Source organism: Zeus faber (genome assembly GCF_960531495.2).
Source record: "Zeus faber genome assembly, chromosome: 14".
NCBI classification, from domain to species: Eukaryota; Metazoa; Chordata; class Actinopteri; order Zeiformes; family Zeidae; genus Zeus; species Zeus faber.
The window spans coordinates 18,576,441-18,596,009 of record NC_137200.1 but is presented as its reverse complement, the minus strand read 5'-3'; the positions used below and the strand labels follow the sequence as shown (position 1 = coordinate 18,596,009).

The following is a 19,569-nucleotide window of genomic DNA, read 5'->3' as shown; positions in this document are numbered from 1 at the left end:
GGGGTGGGCAAGAGTTACATCAGAGCAATGAGGCGGACCACCACACACACACGCACACACACACACACACACACACAAAATTACACCTCCTGCTCTGATCGAAAAGCTCCCTGGTTCAAAAAGAGGTATTGTTAGCGGGGATGGATCATCGATTCCAGTTTCGATACCCAGACCGAATTTTCTCACTTTAAAGAAAAAAAGAAATTGCGTGTGTGCGTGCGTGTGTGCGTGTGTGCGCGTGTGCCCGTGTGTGTGTGTGTGTGTGTCCGTTTCCGGGCAGAATGATCGACGTTGGAGCTTCTAACGCTTCAGCTCCTCTCTCCGACGACCCTGCGGATTTTCCACCTCTGCTTAAGGTGTGGATGACAGTGCTGCTGCAAAAAAAACAAACAAACCAAAAAAAAAAAAAAAACCCAACAAAAACACACACAAACAGGGCTCTCTACCGTAGTTTTCCAAAAGCATCACAATAACGTAAACAATAATGTGACTATGACTATTTGCCGTTACTAAAATCAATTCAAACCGTATGTGTTGAGAAAGGAAAAAAGGTACAAAATGAATAGATTTGAGGAATATGCTACGAGTACTCAAATACTATCGTGTTGTGGATTCAAGTCGGTAACATGATTGATCATTTACCAGTAAAACCGGAATACAAGGAGCACCCAGATCGGCCATTGTTGTTCAAATAGTGGTCGGTGCAATGTGCTCACCACAGCACCGCCGTCCAAGGGCATCGACGGCAACGTGTCGCAGACGCCTTCATTAGATTCGTCCTTTTTGGGTTTTTTTTTTTTTTTTTTGCGCACGCCGTCCGCCACGCTGTGTTTTGGCTTTCATTCTCTCACCTTTCCACAAACTGTTCGTGTCTAGGACAGGGGTCGGGGAACCCGCGGCTCTTTAACTCCCCCCGTCGGCCCCGTTTTGTTTTTTTTTGCGATTATCCTTATTTTGTGTTGTTTTCATATTTTGTCATCGTAAAAACATGTATCCCAAATGAATAAAATGTTAATATGTAAATTCATTGGATCAGCCCAAAAGTGCCTCGAATATTTTTTTCCAATCTTAAAAAGGAAAATACATCTCCAAAATGGCCAGTGCTGAAGGTCGCCGACCCCTGGTCTAGTGGATCCGGCCGCGGAGACGAGTCAGAGATCTACGTCTGCTCACCACTACATCTCCGTCGTCCTACTCCGTCTTTCAAACGAATCGAGAAAAATAACAAAAAATCATGTGGAAAAAAAGGCCAAATACGTACGGTAATATTAAAAAAGTGACATTAAGGAGTAATAGATAATTAAGGTCCGTTAGAAACGCGGATCGCCGTCCGTCTCCTCTTATTGCGGCGAGGAGCACTCGTCTGAGGAACACGCCGGTCCTCCGTTTTAGGTCTCTGCTGCTTCCTCCTCCCTCTCCCCACCCTTTGGTCAGTCCCTTCGTCCGTTTTTTTTTAAAAGATGAAATCGGGGGGGAGCACAATGTCGATGTTGCTGTCGATTTTTCATACATCCGCCCCCCCCCCCCACCACCGCCACCCCCACCACTGGGGAGCCGATGAGAGTCGACGTGGCCGTCGGACGACGACACCCGATCTCCTCACCTCCCTCCATCTCTCCCTCTCTCTCTCTCTCCCTCACGCTTTCCGCCCTCGAGAAGGGAGAGCCGGGCGGATCGGAAGGGGAACGGAGCGAGTGCCCGGGGGTCGTGGAAGGGGTGGCGGTGGCGGGGGGGGCGGGGGGCGGCGGCGGCGGCAGGCCGGGGAGGGGCGGCGACCGCGGCGGCAGCGACATCCAGGCGGTCGCCCCAGTCGGCCCCCGACCGGCGACGGCTCACATCCTGGTGGCGTCTTCGTCCGAGAACCTGCCCCTCCTTATCAGCAGCGGTGGCCTGGGAGAGCAGAGGAGTTTTGGGGTTAAGGTTCACCGAGAACGGGAGAGGTGCTACCGAGGAGCACGGAAGCATGCGCGTGCAGCACGGCGGGGGGGGGGGTCGTGGGGATGGATTGGCGGGGGCCGGAGCGGCCTGCGTGAACGAGCAGATGGGCTACGCCGAGCGACGGCCGCGCACTACGGAGGCGGCGTGCGAGACGCGGAAGCCAAGCACGGAGATGGCCGAGACCCTTGCGGGGTGGACGGGTGGAAGGGGAGCGTCGGCCGGGAGCGGGCCGGAGAGGCCGCCCATGCGGGTCACGTTTCCATGGAAACCGAGCATACCTGATCCAGTACATGGCCGGGTGCTGGTAGAAGTCCAGTGACCCAGATCTCTGCATGGAGAAGCCCTCGTCCAGCTGGACAGAAAAGAGAGAGGCGCCGCGTCAGTCTCCGGAAGCCGCGGCCGGGCGGGGACCGTCTCCCGCCGGCGGCACTTAGGAGAGCCTCAGAACTCGGATCTTTTGCGGCGGCCCCCGAGCGGCGGGGGGAGCTCACAACGGCGCAGAAAGCAGGACTTACGGAGATGACGGAGACTCCCGCCGGGGTGTCGGCGGCCTTGGGGCTGGGGTTGAAGTGCTTCTTGATCTTGCCCGCCACGGAGAGCTGGTGTTCGTTCTCGCACAGGCCCTCGTCCTGGATTGGCGGCAGGCCGGTGGGAGACGGGAAACCCACGGGGTCGATGAAAAGGGGGGGGGGGGGGGGGGGGGGAGTAGAAGGAGAGGGAAAATTTTAGATTTTTGGGGTCGTGGAACCCAATTTTTCATCATCGTTTACCTCTAATGCTGTATTCGCTAAGATGTTGATAAGAGAGATCGAAGCCGGAAGTCCATTCATTCCGATGGAGAGTCGGGTTCTGAACACTGTGTCGGGGGTTTTAAACTCTCATCCACGGAAAAGTGGTAAATAAAAGCGAGACGCTGTTCACCCTTGGGCCACCAGGGGGAGGATAGGACCGTCGGATGCGATTACGGATTCCGTGTGAAGCGAGAATGGTTTCGCTCTGTGAGATGCTGAGATACTGTCGGTCTAACATGTCCTTCTACAGTATGTCCACCGCCCTCCTCGGGTTTGGATTGTTGATATTTCATCTTTTCGAAATGATGTTGAAAAAACCCCATCCATCCCAGCTATATTCCACGACTTGCACCCACCCAACATATTGCATATTCCATATTCCTCATGGAATATGTGAAGGAAAAGGGATCAAAAGCGACACGGTAGGGGAGGAGGGACTTTTTATTAAGTTTTACTTTGCTTCAACTTTCTTTTGAGTCTGTTATGCTTAAAGTGATGCCTATTTTCCTTTATAAGGTGACGCGTCCTTTTTGTGTATGTGTTGTCACATAGTACTCACAGTAACCCAGGGGTGCTCCAGCACCTGCAGAGCCGTGGATCTCTGGTCCACCTCCACTTCCAGCATGGACCTGATCAGCTCCTACGGCAGCGAAACATGGGGGAGATAATATAACATATTATTTATTATTACTAGTTATAACAATAAAATAACTCCCAGTCCAGATGTAGCCGGACGATAATGATTCACATCCACTCCTCTTGGATGAAACAGCGAAGGGTCTTAAGTCTAAATATTTATATTGTAAATCCAGATCAATTTTCTCATTATTCTTTAACATTTCAATTTTTTTTTTTCCATAAAATCTCATATACGCACAAAGCCAATAGATAGGTGCCACACGTGTATTACAACTCACCCTGGCTGTATCTGACACATTATCCCAGTACGGAAGTGGAAACTCTACTTGTCCCATTAGTATCTGATCAAACAACACTTCTTGGTCTTCACTGCTACTGCAAATACAAACAGGCAGAAAGATTAATAAGCAAATAAATACAAATCTCTTCAGAAATAAAGTTGCAGTACCACTATTTATCACAAGGGGGCAGCATGGAAACAGACAGATTAGTGACTTGTTATCATATTTAACTGTTCAAGTTCAAGTTCAATGTATTCTGTATTGTAAACCATATTATAGGAATGATATTGTAATTGGTGTGATTGTGTAATGGTGCAAACTTTGCCCTTGTCTTTACCCTCGAAAGGGCGGGAAACCGCACAAAAGTATGTAGGTGATGACCCCAGCTGCCCAGATGTCCACCTTAAGGCCATACCTAAAAAATAAATAGATAAATAGTAAGGAAAGGTAGGTTACTACAAAGAATTAACATGCTTTCGAAATGTAAATTCATATTTGTATTATTAAGGATAAAGTTAGAATAATTAATTTATTAATCAATTTATTAAAAAGAATACTTATTATTATCATTGATATTATTATTACTAACAGTGATAATAAAAATACATAATAATACTACTCATAATTATATAATTAATTATGATAATATTAACAATACTAATTATTATTATTATTATATGTATATAAAGTATATTATTGTTATAATTTAATAATGGACCACTCTTTATAATAATACAATAATACAACTAATTAAGAAATCAAAAAAACAAACCCTGTTTCTGCAATAATTTCAGGTGCTACATAGGTGGGTGTTCCGCAGACGGTGTACAGGGGCCCGTCCACCACGGTGGCCAGACCGAAATCTCCCAACTTCAGGCTTTTGCTTCCGTCTGCGTGCTCATACACCTGGACACACACACACACACACACACGCACACACACACACACACACACACACACACACACACACACACACACACACACACACACACACACACACACACACACACACACATCCAGTTACTCTCTTGCATAACAGGAGGAACACACTCACCCACACCTAACACAACTGTTGACAGTAATAGAAAACTAAAATGGTGCAATGAGATGTCTGTCGTTACATAAATAGCACTATGTATTTTGTTGCACGTGTGTGTGTGTGTGTGTGTGTGTCTTTGTCCCAAAACCCCTAATTTCCTGTCCTGGAGGTAATGTCTGTGTAATCGGTTTAAACAAACACATTCACCATTCATCAGCCTTTTGCTGCTGCAGTCTGAATTGGTAATTTAATAGTGTGTGTGAGTGTGTGTGTGTGCGTGTGCGCGCATGTGGGCGTGTGTGCGCGTGCGTGCGTGCGTGTGTTTTTTTTTATTTCGAGCAAATTCCTAAAAGAAATCGCATGTGCCAGACTAGGAAGTGGGTAACCCGGTGAACCTAGAAACACCCACTGACAAACAAAACTTCACTCTGGTGTAGAAGCAGAACATTTAGTGAAATAATCAAATTATTTTTCATCGTTGACAGCGGCGACGATGACAGATCTTCATTATTTACAAACTCAGCAAATTGTTTAATATTGAGTGATATGTTACAATAAAAAGATGGTGTTATCTGTATCTGTTTATACTGTTGAACAACTACCAGAATGTGAATTTACTGGTACGTAGATGTATGCTTACTGGTCTTTTTTTTTTTTTTAAGCTTTATTGCCATCGCCATTAGGTTTAGTTGTTGAATTTTAAGGGTCATCTTTTTGTCAACATTTTTTAGGTTTATATTTAATGTTTTGTCAATTCGGTTTATTCCACATGGTCAATTTCTCTCATGTTTTTGGTACATCTTTCTGGTTCACTGTGGTTTATTTCATTAGTTATTATATATTACTCAAAATGTTCTGGTTTATTTTCCCTTCCTTTTTTTGGATGGGTCACTTCTGTCGATACCTTTTTTTCCTGTTATTTATTTATCGATTAATTGATTGGTTGGTTGATTGATTTTATTATTTATTTACTTACTTATTTATTTTTTCATTTGTTTGTTTGTTTTGTTTGTTTATTTATTTAAAAACATTTCACCTTCTTTATTATTATTGCCTTTTTTTTTTTAGGTAAGCTGTTGCTGAGTATTTGTCACTATTATTATTATCTTTTTAAAGTGTCCATGTTGGTCAAGGAGGAGAGCGAGGAATGGCATCTGGGTGGAGGAGGAGGAGGAGGAATAAATGGAGGCGAGGGGTGATGGGAGGGTGGAAGGGAGCGGGGTGTGACTCATTACTCTGCCAGAGAGTGAGTGATATCGTCATCATCCCATTCAGAAATTCAGGTGATGGGGAGCGAGGGCAGAACAGAGAGGGGCGGTGTACAGTAGGCCTACAGTACATGGATTTTATGTCTCGCATAGAGACAAGAAGACTATATTCCATTGTTGTGATGAGTAACACACCCATGCACACAGCCTAATCTAAAATAAGATTTGGAACGCTGGTTAGTTTTCTTATTTTAATCTAGTCCAGGTTTGACTACTTTAGGTACTGCATTTTTTGAGCTCCACCTTTTTCTTGTTTTCACAAAATACAATAAAGGTTTCACAGATCCGAAACAGGGGTTTAAATGCTATCTGATATAAGTGCAATTACACAATCTATTTACCATGTGTTTTTTTTTTTTTTATTGAAGTTCAGTTCATGCAACAGTTATGTCTGTCAGAGAGACAGTTTGGCAGTGAAAATTCCGAGGCTTTGAACACACCGGCTGCTCACTGTACTGTAAGGATTGAAATGAGAGAATGCTATTGAATTATTACATAAATGTCAATTAAAATTCAATTAAATTCCTAAACCTACTTGATCTTTCAATAAGGCTTCATGTGTCAATGTGATTGATGTGCATTAAACATGGGGTTTGTCTAAACATGAGATTGTATTAACAGCAAATGTAAACGAACCATTTAAAAAAATAAATCATTATATTTAATGATTTTAGACTTTCATTTTGTGGAACATGGTGGAAAAACACATCCCCAGATCTATTTTTTATCATTTGCGAATGTCATCCCATGAGAACATCAGCATTCCTTCTGCTGTTTAAAGGTAGATATGGCCTTTGTAATGAAATAATGCCGGCAACGAGGAAAGGTGGAACGCATATATCAAATATAAAATGACATGTTAGATTCCATACAAATTCTCCTGTTGTGTGACTGCAAGGACATTTTTTAAATACAATAATTGAGATTCTGTTTCCTGTCGTTCCAATTGAAACCCTATTTCCACATCCTGTGGGCAACCATTCATTTGAATGTTGGCGGATTACTTTTTTATTTATAATTGTATTAATTTATTATTATTATTATTATTATTATTATTATTATTATTATTATTATTATTATTATTATTATTATTATTTCATTTATTACTGTCTTTATATATTTGTTATTATCTTTTATTAATGAATGAATTTATTTTGTTGTTGCTCTGATTTGTATTATTATTAGTAGTAGTAGCAGTAGTAGTAGAAGTAGTAGTAGTAGTAATCTTCTTGGCATTTTTCAGGCTAAAAGTTTCTGAAACACGGCAACCGCAGTACATACAGACACGAGGTTGAGGTCTCGTTAGACCCGGGACGTTTCAGACGTCTTGTGGTTTCATCCACATCGATCTACATACATAAGTGATGCTGCGTTTCAGGGAAACTTGGAAAACTGTAATTTGTGTTGTTTTCCACCAGATATTCTTTTTATTTCAAGGGATGTTTTTGTTGAGTTTAGAAAAAAATGTGTTATGAGTTGTGTTATGAAACAATTGTATTGTCTGTGTGTTTTTGCGTTGCATGTGAACTCAAAAATATGTAATTGGCATCGGTAGGAAGCGTTTCATGCCAACTCGGAAAACTGTAATTCGTACCTAACACAACTGACCTGGACCCTGTGTATCGCTGCCTTCAGCAATATTTATTATTATTTCTATTATTATTATTATTATTATTATTATTATTATTATTATTATTATTATTATTATTATTATGTTTTTACTTTTAATATAATTTTTTATTATGTATTATTTACACACATACACACACACACTGTACCGCAAGACTCACCAGCAGGTTTTCGGGCTTGATGTCTCTGTGAACGATGTTGAGGCTGTGCAGGTATGTCATGGCGTTGGCCAGGTTGTAGAGCATGCCGCTGGCGTCCCGCTCCGTGTATCTGTTGGTGGATGTGATGGCGTCGAACAGATCCCCGCCCTGCGGTCGTGACGTCACACGAGGGTTGTTCATGGAATCAGTTGTTTATGGAATCACAGCGGCTTTATTCCACCAGGTGTTTAAAAAAGCTTAACAGTCCGAAATAGATAAATTAACACAACAACAATATAATAAAATTGAATAAAATGTCAATTTAAATTACAATATTATAACGTCACCTAATAAAGAAATACTTTCACTTTTACTTTCACTTTCTTTCCTTCCTTCCTTCCTACCTTACTAGCTTCCTTCGCTTTTTCCTCCCTCCCCTCTCTCCTTCCTTCCTTCCTTCCTTCCTTCTTTTGTTCTTTCCAAGCTTCCTTCTCTTTTTCCTCCCTCCCCTCTCTCCTTCCTTCCTTCCTTCCTTCCTTCCTTCTTTTGTTCTTTCCAAGCTTCCTCCTCTCTTTCCTCCCTCCCCTCTCCCCTTCTGTCCCACACAGATGTGATGCTCGGATCCACGCCGAGAAGCTCAGACCACGTGGCCCTCCCTAACCTCCTGCATCTCTCAGTTCTACTTCCCGTCTCTCTCTCACTCTCTCTCTCTCTCTCTCCCTGTCCTTTCTCGTTCTGTCTCTTCTACCTGTCTCTTGCGAGCCAACACACACACGCCCACTGTTCTCCCAGTAACATCTAATTTATATTCCGTAGTACTCCACGTCTCAGACCTAACAGATGGATCAGTCTTCTGGCTCCTGAATTATGCAGCCGCCTTTCTTCACTCAGCGAGAGAGAGAGAGAGAGAGAGAGAGATAGAGAGAGAGAGAGAGAGAGGCAGAGGGTGAGAGAGAGAGGAGGGAGGGAGGGAGAGAGAGAAAGAGGCAGAGGGTGAGGGAGAGAGAGAGAAGGGGGGGAGAGAAGGAGGGAGAGACAGGATGGGAGAGAGAGATAGGGAGGGAGGGAGAGAGAGAGAGGAAGAGAGCGAGAGCGGGAGAGAGAGAGAGGGAGAGAGAGAGAGAGAGAGAGAGAGAGGGGAGAGATCATACAACCATCCCTCAAGCAGGAAAAACACCAAACATGGGAGAGACTCAGGGGTTATTGTGTGGTACAAAGAGGATTTGTCAAGCCAATATAAACAAATCAAAAAAGCACCAGCACATATCTGGCTTAAACTAAATAAAATCACCATCGAATGCGATAACAATTTATACATATGTGCAGCATACTCCCCCGCCCCCCCAGGAGCCTCCATTGAATGAAAACCTTTCTGACAGTCTCCAAGTAGAGATGAACCACTGCCGGGACCAGGGTAGCGTTCTGCTGATGGGAGACCTGAACGCCAGAGCAGGATGTGAGCCTGAGCCATAGTGGATGCCCCTGGCAACAGTCACGTCTTCAGACAGCCTTCACTGTACCTCAACCCCACCCCTCCCCAGCGAAACAGCCCCGACCGTGTGGGCAACAAAGCAGGCAAAGAGTTAGTTAGTTACTCTCTAGGGAGGTTCACGTACTGTTCAGCTCATGGAACTAGTTAGTTGACTATGCGATCACTGACATGGACCCCACCCTTCTACCACCAGCGCGTTCACTGTCAGACCACAGACACCACTAACAGACCACTGTCAGATTAATGTCTATCTGAAAACCATCGGACAACAAACCAAAAAAGGAATCCAAGGCCTGCAAAATGTTCAAACTACGCCCATCGTACAGACGGGCTCCTGACGGTGACGTCACCTTCAAAAGTATCATCACTTCTCCTGAAATGACCGACATGATGAAAAGCTTCCTCTCAGCCAAATTTCAAACAAATCAAATGAGCACAATTTTTTCACAAATCAGCCAAAAAAGCAGGTCTTACTAAGAGATAGTTCCACAATAAAACCGAAGCCCAAAAAGGAAGCGTGGTTTAATGAAGAGTGTAAAAATGTCAGAAAAAAAATGAAGAAACCCGTCCAACCAAAAACACCGTCGACCACATAAAAACAGACCTGCGTCAGAATTATGCTGAAACTCTGAGAGAAACAAACAGACCCTAAAGCAGCAACAACAAAAAAGAAAACATTACAATCAAAAAATAAAATAAATTGTCGACTCAATCAACCAAGGCCAATTCTGGGAAAGATGGAACAACCGAAACAACAAATAAAATAACCACTTGGCGATACAAAATGGTTATGTTTGGGAAGAAAAACATTTTGAAAAGCTCCATAAAGAAATATCGCCAATCAGTCCGACCTCCAATCAGAAACAAATACAAGAAAAATGAAGAACACTTGAAACAACTATCAAGAACAATCAGAACCCCCTTGATTACCAAATTACCAAAAAAAAAAAAGATGCTGGAGATGAGCACCCGTGCGCTGAGGCGGGCCCCGCTTCAACCGTTCAACCTGCTCCTTCAAGCTGCGTCCCCGGGAGCTGGAGTCGGGGGCTTATTCCCCCAAAACACAAGAGCGGAGGCAAACTGGAGCCGAGCAACTACCGAAGCATCAGTGTGGGCAGCGATCTGGGGGAGGGCAAGGTTTTCTGCAGCGTTATGGAACACAATGACTTGAGTAAAGGACAAAATTGGCTTCCTACCGAACCACCGCACTACTGATCATGTTGACACCCTACACACCCTCATTGATCAACACATAGAACAGGATTTGTTGCATGCTTTATTGATTTTAAGAAAGCATTTGACAAGAGGGATTATACAATGAAATTCTCCAAAGTGGTATTAGGGGGTAGAGTTTACGACATAATCCAATCAATCTATGTAAAAAATAAGTGCGGAATAAACATTGGCAAAATAAAGGACGGACTTCCTCCCTCAAGGGCAAGGTGTTCGCCAGGGATGCAGCTTATCTCCAACCCTCTGTAATGTCTACATTGATGAGCTAGCCGTGTTGTTGGAACCATCTGCAGCCCCTGGCCTCGCCCTAAACAACAAGGAGGGGAAATCCTTGCTCTGTGCGGACGACCTGGTGCCGCCGTCGCCCGCGGAGCAGGGTCTGCAGCGGCATCTGGATCTGCTGGAGCCACACTCTCACAACTGGGCCGGGAAAACCAAAATAACGAGCTTCCGGAAAAAGCCCGGATCTCAGGAAAACAGACGCGTGTTGCCCCCTGGGAAACACCGCACGAGAACGCACCCTGTCCTACGACCAACAATCAGTGCCTCTGGAAACTTTGGTCTGGCGGTGGATGCCCTTAAAGAGAAGGCATCTAGAGCCTTTTTACGTAATTAGAAGAAAATTTCACCAAATAGACAGAATCTGGACCAAAGTATTTGATAGTATGATGGTACCAATAGCCCTGTATGGAAGTGAAGTGTGGGGTCCACTCAGTCAGCACGACGACCCTCGATGGGACAGGCATCCTACAGAGGCCCCGCATGCGCAATTCTGCAGAAGTACATTGAACATACAAAGAAAAACACAAGCCGATGCATGCGGGCCAGAATTAGGTCGATATCCGCTAATAATAAACATTCAGAAAAGGACAATCAAATTTTGGATGCATCTCAAATCGAGTCCCCAAGATACACTACAATTTGAAGTATTGCAAACACAAGAACTGGACCCCAAAAAGAATCCCCTCAGTCGGCTGGTCGTGTGACTTACCGAGCCACCGCCACCCAACATGGTTCCATCTCAGACCGGCACTGCTTTACGATCACAACTCGGAGTCAACCAAACAGTCAAAGGAACCAAAAAGGCCGATCTGGAACGATGGATCCATCAAACCAAGACACAAAAACAAACTTCATTGCCATCGGACCCTAAGAAGAGAATATAAATTGGCAGAAAGAGAGAGAAAGAGAGATAGAAAGAGAGAGAGAGCGAGAGGGAGAGAGAAAGAGAGAGAGAGAGAGAGGGAGGGAGAGGGCACACGACTGCTCCGGGCCAAAGGCTGCTTCCCATCCCATAATATTACTACTACTACTACTACTATGGGACTGGATTGAAGTCGTTGTTCCTTTGCGTCGCTGGCACACGATGCCTGATGCATGAGCTCTTTCTTTCCTTCCTTCCTTCCTTCCTTCCTCCCTCCCTTTCGTCATTCCTTCCTTCCTTCACTCTTTCCTTCTTTCCTTCCCTCCCGGCTTCCTTCCCTCTTTCCTGCCTCCCCTCTCTCCTTCCTTTCCTTCCAAGGGTCCTTCTCTCTTGCCTACCTCCACTCTCTCCCCCCTCCCTCCCTGCCTTCCTTCCTTCCTTCCTTCGTTAGTTTTTTTTAGCTTCCTTCTCTCTTTCCAAGCTCCCCTCTCTCCTTCCTTCCTTCCTTCCTTCCTTCCTTCCTTCCACACGCACCTTGACCAGCTCCATCACCAGGTACAGCTCGCTGTAGGTGTCGACCTCCTCGATGAGCAGCACCACGTTGGGGTGCTTCACCCGGCGCAGGATGGCCACCTCGTTCTGGATCATGTGCTCCTGAAACCAAGACAACAAAGACGTGTGTGAGGTGGAGATGTGACACATCAACGTGTAAACACGTCTCTCAATAGTCACTTGTCTTTTCGCGCTGGACTAAAGGGCCGGATTAAGACGTCCATGGGCCCCTGGGCGATTCATTTTAAGGGCTCCTGGAATTGCTGCCATGGTTGTTGGTCACGCTGCTGGTGCTCCGCGGTATTATTGTCTCCAATAGTGACGGTCCCTGTACTGTCCCTAAAACAGGAACTGAATGAATGAGTACAGCCCTGCAATTTTGATCTTGCAACACAAGAGCAGATTCCATTCATTATTTATTTTAAAGTGGAATTTGCCACTTTAATTCACATGCCACTTTAAATGCACATATCTGTATATACATAGGCATATTCCTTCTACCTATTCCATTTTATTTCAATTTATTTTTATTGTATTTTATTCTATATATTTTTTATCTTATTCTATAAGTATTCCACTTACTGTATTACGTTTTAGGAGTCAGTTAGTCGGTCTATTAGAAAGGAATTTTCTACTTTTTATTTTATTTTATTTTTGTACTTTTTCCTAGGACTTATTGTGTGCTATCACCGGGTGCGTTGCATTACATTTCACTGCATATATGTATGGAAGTATGTATATGTATGTGACAAATAAAAATCTTGAATCTTGAATCTTGAATCTTGAATCTTGAATCTTGAAATAATTTTCACGACAAACTCAGGGAGCGCTCACGACGCACTTGAAAAATGTTCAGTTACAGACACTAGTGAAGTAAGACCTGCAAACAATTTGTTCGTGGCGAACGCATCTTTGCATAACACCGGGAACATTAAGCTTCTGGAATTTGCCATTCCGCCACCTAGTTTCGGGAATTCCCCATTGAATTTCTTATACACAACGGGCCCATGGACGCCCTGATGGTGGCTCCGGCCCTGAGTTTCCTTCTTCACTGTGTCTGTACGTGTAAATACTTAGCTCCGTCCTCAGGCTGTAGATGATGGCGTCTCACCTTGCCCCTGCATTTGCTCTTGTTGATGATCTTCAGAGCGTATTCTCTGCTGGTCGAGTGCTCCACGCACTCTCGGACCACCGCAAAGTTGCCGTCGCCCAGCGTGCGGCCCACCTTGTAGCGGTCCGATATGTAGGATGGCACAGCTGGAATCTCATCAGTGGGCATCTCGGCTGCGGACATCCAGAGGCGAGTTTAGCTTCGTGCCCCGGTGGACGCTACACCCTGACCCAAATACTGTTTATACAGGTCAATCAAGTGTGTGTGTGACTCGTTTTTTTCAGTAGTTTTTTTCTGGTTAATTTTATGTTGAGTTTATTTCGAGGTATATTTTCATTGGTGCCAGTAGATTGCCGGGCCTATTTTTATTATTATTATTATTATTATTATTATTATTATTATTATTATTATTATTATTATTATTACTTGATAGATAGATAGATAGATAGATAGATAGATAGATAGATAGATAGATAGACAGACAGACAGACAGACTTTATGTAACCTATACACCTATATACTGTATATACAGTATACAGTATGTAGGTGTAAAGGGCACATACCGTATACATATACAGTTTAAAGGTGTATTGGTTACATACTGTATACACCATATATATGTATAGGTTACATACTGTATACAGTGTATGGGTGCATATGTTACATATTGTCTGTATACATATACAGTATATAGGTATATACGTTGAATACAGTACACAGTATACAGATATGTGTATAGGTTGCATACTGTATACATATTTAGGTGTATAGGTTACATACTGTCTATACATATGCAGTATATATCTGTATAGGTTACATACTGTCTGTATACATATACAGTATAAAGGTATATAGGTTACATACTGTCTGTATACATATACGGTATAAAGGTATATAGGTTACATACTGTCTGTATACATATACAGTATAAAGGTATATAGGATACATACTGTCTGTACACATATACGGTATAAAGGTATATAGGATACATACTGTCTGTACACATATACGGTATAAAGGTATATAGGTTACATACTGTCTGTACACATATACGGTATAAAGGTATATAGGTTACATACTGTCTGTACACATATACGGTATAAAGGTATATAGGATACATACTGTCTGTACACATATACGGTATAAAGGTATATAGGTTACATACTGTCTGTACACATATACGGTATAAAGGTATATAGGATACATACTGTCTGTACACATATACGGTATAAAGGTATATAGGTTACATACTGTCTGTACACATATACGGTATAAAGGTATATAGGTTACATACTGTCTGTACACATATACGGTATAAAGGTATATAGGTTACATACTGTCTGTACACATATACGGTATAAAGGTATATAGGTTACATACTGTCTGTACACATATACGGTATAAAGGTATATAGGTGACATGATTACATGGTTGATAAGTGGTGAAGATGGAACCCCACCCTCAAAAAAGGCCTCTTGAAGGGCAGCTTCCAGGTTGGCACACCCAGTGGATTGATGCGTGTATGGTCTAGCAATTCAATCCCAGAATTATTTTCATTTTTTATAGCTTGGAATTGCAGCGGCACTCATTTTTGTAAAGCAATTGGCCACGCCCACCTGGCGAGTCGGACCGCAAACTCGAACGCGGTGTAATGAGGGGGTACTAATAATTGTGATAATCATCTTATTAATAATAAGGATTTCAAACCATCTCCTCCATGAGCCCAAGGTTGTACATTTTAAGAGGAAGAACATAGGGACTGATGATGGGAGGAGGGATGGAAAGGAAGTAGGACACTGACGTTAAATTCCGTTAACATGTAAATATTCAGTTTATATGTTAATATTCTGTTAATATGTAAATATTACATTAATATGTAAATATTCCGTTAATATGTAAATATTCCGTTACTATGTAAATATTCCGTTCATATGTAAATATTCCGTTACTATGTAAATATTCCGTTAATATGTAAATATTCCGTTAATATGTAAATATTTCGTACCTTCGGTCGTGGGTCCGTTGGCATCTTCCACTGAGCTAGAAACCTGAGTGGACGACAAAGAGCCAGAGGAGCCCTGCGAGCCCTGGGAGAGATGGAGGACGGGGAGAACACTTTATCTTTGTGTGTGTGTGTGTGTGTGTGTGTGTGTGTGTGTGTGTGTGTGTGTGTGTGTGTCTGTGTGTGTGTGTGTGTGTGTGTGGTGTGTGTGTGTGTGTGGTTTGCTGTGATACCATGCTGTACGTGAGAGAACACTCACATCTGGTGTGTGGACGCTGCAGCCACTCAATGATCTTTCCTAGCTTCCTTCCTTCCTTCCTTCCTTCCTTCCTTCCTTCCTTCCTTCTAGCTCCCTTCTTTCTTTCTTTCTTTCTTTCTTTCTTTCTGTCTTCTTTCCTTCCTTCCTTCCTGGCTTCCTTCTCTCTTTCCTCCTTCCCCTCTTCCTTCCTCCCTTCTTTCCTTCCGTCCTAGCTTCCTTCTCTCTTTCCTCCTTCCCCTCTTCCTTCCTCCCTTCCTTCCTCCCTTCCTTCCTCCCTTCCTTCCTTCCTCCTTTCTTTACTTCCTTCTTAGCTTCCTTCTCTACTTCCTCCCTTCTCTCCTTCCTTCCGTCCCTCCTATCAAGTTCCTTATTTCCTTCCTTCCTTCCTTCCCTCTGTCCTTCCTTCCTTCCTTCCTAGCATTTTTAAGTTCATCCAATAACACCAATCCATAGGTTTTCATTTTGGTCTTTTCCTCCCTTTCTGGTTCTATATTTTTTTTCTCTCCTTTACCGGCGACGCTTCTGACCCCTCTCATTCTCTCCCTCCCTCTCTCTCTCTCTCTCTCTCTCTCATTCTCTCTCTCTCGTTCTCTCTTTCTCTCCCTCTCTCTCTCTCTCTCTCTCTCTCACTCACCCCCCTCTCTCTCATTCTCCCCCTCTCTCTCTCATTCTCTCTCTCTCTCGCTCTCTCTCACTCACCCCCCTCTCTCTCATTCTCCCCCTCTCTCTCTCATTCTCTCTCTCTCTCGCTCTCTCTCACTCACCCCCCTCTCTCTCATTCTCCCCCTCTCTCTCTCATTCTCTCTCTCTCTCTCTCTCTCTCTCTCTATCTCTGTCCATCCCCCCGCTCAGCCATTGCATGTCTTTCAAACATTCCCCTCTCCTCGTACACCCTCTTCCCTCCTTGAATCCGCAAGGACGGAGGGAAACTGGATGGAAAGCTCGCTGTGGCAGAGGCCGGCGTTTCTAACGGCCGACTCTTGTACGTTTGTCGTCGTTGTTTTTTATTTTTTTTCGTCCCGAAATTCCGACCTGAAAACCGAGGCCGGAGGGAAATTAGCCGCGCAACCCGGGCTGGGTGGGGCTTGCGCAGCTTTTGTTTTTTTGGTATCGGGGAACTCAACACCAAACACCAAAAAAAACAAAACCTTTCCTACAACACACACACACACGCGCGCACACACACACACACACAAACACACACACACACACACACACACTGACTCACACTGTTTCCCTCCCCGCTCTATTTGCATTGTGCCCTTTACCCCCCTCTCCTGCTCTGAAGCCCCATCTCTCCATGTCCCTGCCGCTCATTCTTCCTGCCATCAAGGGAAACAAAATAACGTTGCTATAGAAACTGCGAGGTGCGAGAGAGAGAGTGAGGGAGATAGAAAGATAGAGAGAGAGAGAGAGAGAGAGAGAGAGAGTGAGAGAGAGAGGGAGAACGGCGGACGACAGAGGCCTATCTATATATGGCCAATTTCCTGTCTGCGGGTGGGGAGGTGGTGGGGAGTTGGTCCTGCTCTCGGCATATTGCTTTCCAGAGACAGAAACACATCAACCAAAACAGAGCGAGACGGGCCGACGGAGGAGAGACGAGGGAGGTGTTTGTTTTTTTTAGAGCGTCACCTCTCACCGTTGCGCAACACGGCGTGAACCACCATTCCTAAAAAAATAAAATAAAAATAAAAAAAACCCACCACGCTACCTCACCGTGACTCAAAGATCTAAAAGCAGAACGGTCCCACTCGCTATTGATCGCGGCGAACTGCCTCACCTTTTTTTTTTTTTACGTTTATAGCTCGAGCGCTTCCTCGGAAACGTTGGTGAAGTGTTGCTTTATACGCGAGGTTTTTTCTCCGTTGACCTCAAACTTCCCCTCGGTGGCGTGTTCAAAATGGCTGCATTCGCTTGCAGTTTTTCTCGATTGCTCAGACACATGTAATGAAACTGTCTGGGGTGCACTGGATCTCCATCACAACCTAATGAGCACAACCGTATTCCTTTTAGCAGAACAGTAAGTTCTCACCCTCGTCACAAATGCTGAGCACGTTCTTGCAGAACCGTCCCTACAGAAGACGCAAAACCGAGTATATCGTGTCAAACTAAATGAACACATTTGGTCAGGGCTGATACATCTCACTCTCATAAATGAGGACCCCTTCTGCACGTGTGCAAAAATGTCTTTGCTCAAATGTTCAATCAGCTATCACTCCCTAATCATGCATCAAGGAGCTCACCTCTAAGTTGCCATTTTCAACAATGGACCAACTAAGGACAAAGGAGTCGAGGGGCCCCTGGAGGGAAATGGGGTCAAAGATGGAGAGGGGTTCTGATGCGTGGCGGTGGAGTCACTCCGAGGGGAACGCGAAAAGCTCATGTTTCAGGTGAAATTCGTGTCACAATTACTGACCATCTTGTCAATCGTGGCCTTACCATGGGAGAAGCCGGGCAGCGGGTCCAGCCCGACGCAATGATGCAATGCAATGAATGATTTTGTGTCATGTATACATGGTGTCCAGTTCAGTCGTGTTGGGTGCGTTTTACAGTTTCCCGGATTCTCTGAAATGCAGCACGATTTTCAGAGTTTACTTGAACGTAGCATGGGCTCCCCCCTTGGTCTGTCGTCTCCTGGTTGCTTGTCTCGCGGAGCAACCGCTATGCGGTCAACACAGCGCAACCCTCCTGTCTTTAAAACAACCGTCTGTGTTCGCCTGTAAACCAGAAGCTTTCAATGTTATAACTCACCGTGCTGTCTGTGGAAATAGAGCTGCGCTCTCAGTGACGGGTGGCCGTTTGGTGCTGGGTCGGGCACGTCATTTATTTGTTGAGTTTTTTTCCTCGATTCAATTCACGGTAAATCACGTTTCCATGAGATACCAAAAATGTTGTGGTATTTCTGTGAGTAATTACCATTGCACAGCTTCTATTTTCCAGAGGCTGTGCTGGATCTTGAACACATCACTCAGTTGAACGTTTGAGTGGTTTCGAGTGGACGACAAATTTTTAAGGACTACTTTTCATTGTATTTTTCATAAACCCGGCAAAGTAATGAGGACAACAGATTTAAAATAACAATCTAAGGAATCTGACATCTACCAGGTAACAAGCTATATAAATATACACGTAAATTGATAATTTGGTCACTTCTAAAGACTACAAGGTGTCCGAGTCTAGACCACACACTGGACACGGTCCAACTGGACATTCCCAATCTGAACCTGTACATTTACAATAAATATGATGACATCATAAAGCGTCTAACTGTAAATCTCTTATTTGGTTTTTTCAATAATATCTGCTCCGTATGTGGATCGATTTGGATTATACTTCAACCACAGTCTCTGCTTCCGCTGCTTTAACCGGTGCACCGACGCCGGCAAAATGCACAGTTCGGCGGCACGTGCTCTATCTTTGAGAATATATCGTCTATTTTCAGGAGGCGGCTTGTTTTCTCATGAGCGAGTGTCCCTCGCCCGTGAGATGAGATTATTTCAGTTCATTTCAGTGTCTAGACATACAGTCATCCGGAGGGGACAAAACCTGCCCAGGGACTCTCGCTCTCTTTCTCTCCCTTTTATTGCTCCCAAAGCGGCGGTTTGCCTCGTTTGCCACCGCGGCCGCCGTCCCCGTCGACCGCAAACCCCGGGGAACGGTGATGAGGAGGACGCGTGAGAAACCGAAGAGTCCGAGCACAAACAATGACACGAATGAACGAATGAACGAATGAACACGAAATGAAAAGGCCAAATGAGGAGGGTTTGAAATGACAATGGATTTAATGGTGACGTCGTTCACTACAGTCAGGAAAGAAAATACAACACACAAAACAAAACAAAACAAAACAAAACGAGCCCCTGAAAAATCGGCGGCACCACAGAAGGAAATCGAAATGGCAGACAATCAAACTGTCTCTTTGAACGCTTCCCATAATAAAAAAAAAATAAAATAAAATAATAATAATAATAATATTAATAATAATAATAACGAGTGATCAGTAATAATGCATTTTAGGTCACTTTAAGACATGTGATTATTGGATTTTTAG

General features: G+C 44.0%; 1 protein-coding gene across 2 annotated transcripts in view; it reads right to left on the bottom strand.

Moving 5' to 3' along the window:
• Positions 1–1,832: 1,832 nt before the first annotated feature.
• dclk1a (doublecortin-like kinase 1a) overlaps positions 1,833–19,569 on the bottom strand; it is a gene marked incomplete at both ends in the record, with an annotated part of 62,092 nt that continues 44,355 nt past the window's right edge. For both annotated transcript variants that reach the window (XM_080013341.1, XM_080013340.1), the window contains 11 exons: positions 1,833–1,890; positions 2,217–2,290; positions 2,454–2,567; positions 3,289–3,369; positions 3,647–3,743; positions 3,987–4,064; positions 4,422–4,555; positions 7,747–7,893; positions 12,129–12,248; positions 13,258–13,430; positions 15,263–15,344. In XM_080013341.1, coding sequence (XP_079869467.1) covers positions 1,833–1,890; positions 2,217–2,290; positions 2,454–2,567; positions 3,289–3,369; positions 3,647–3,743; positions 3,987–4,064; positions 4,422–4,555; positions 7,747–7,893; positions 12,129–12,248; positions 13,258–13,430; positions 15,263–15,344 — 1,158 coding nt within the window. The remainder of the gene's footprint in view (positions 1,891–2,216; positions 2,291–2,453; positions 2,568–3,288; positions 3,370–3,646; positions 3,744–3,986; positions 4,065–4,421; positions 4,556–7,746; positions 7,894–12,128; positions 12,249–13,257; positions 13,431–15,262; positions 15,345–19,569) is intronic.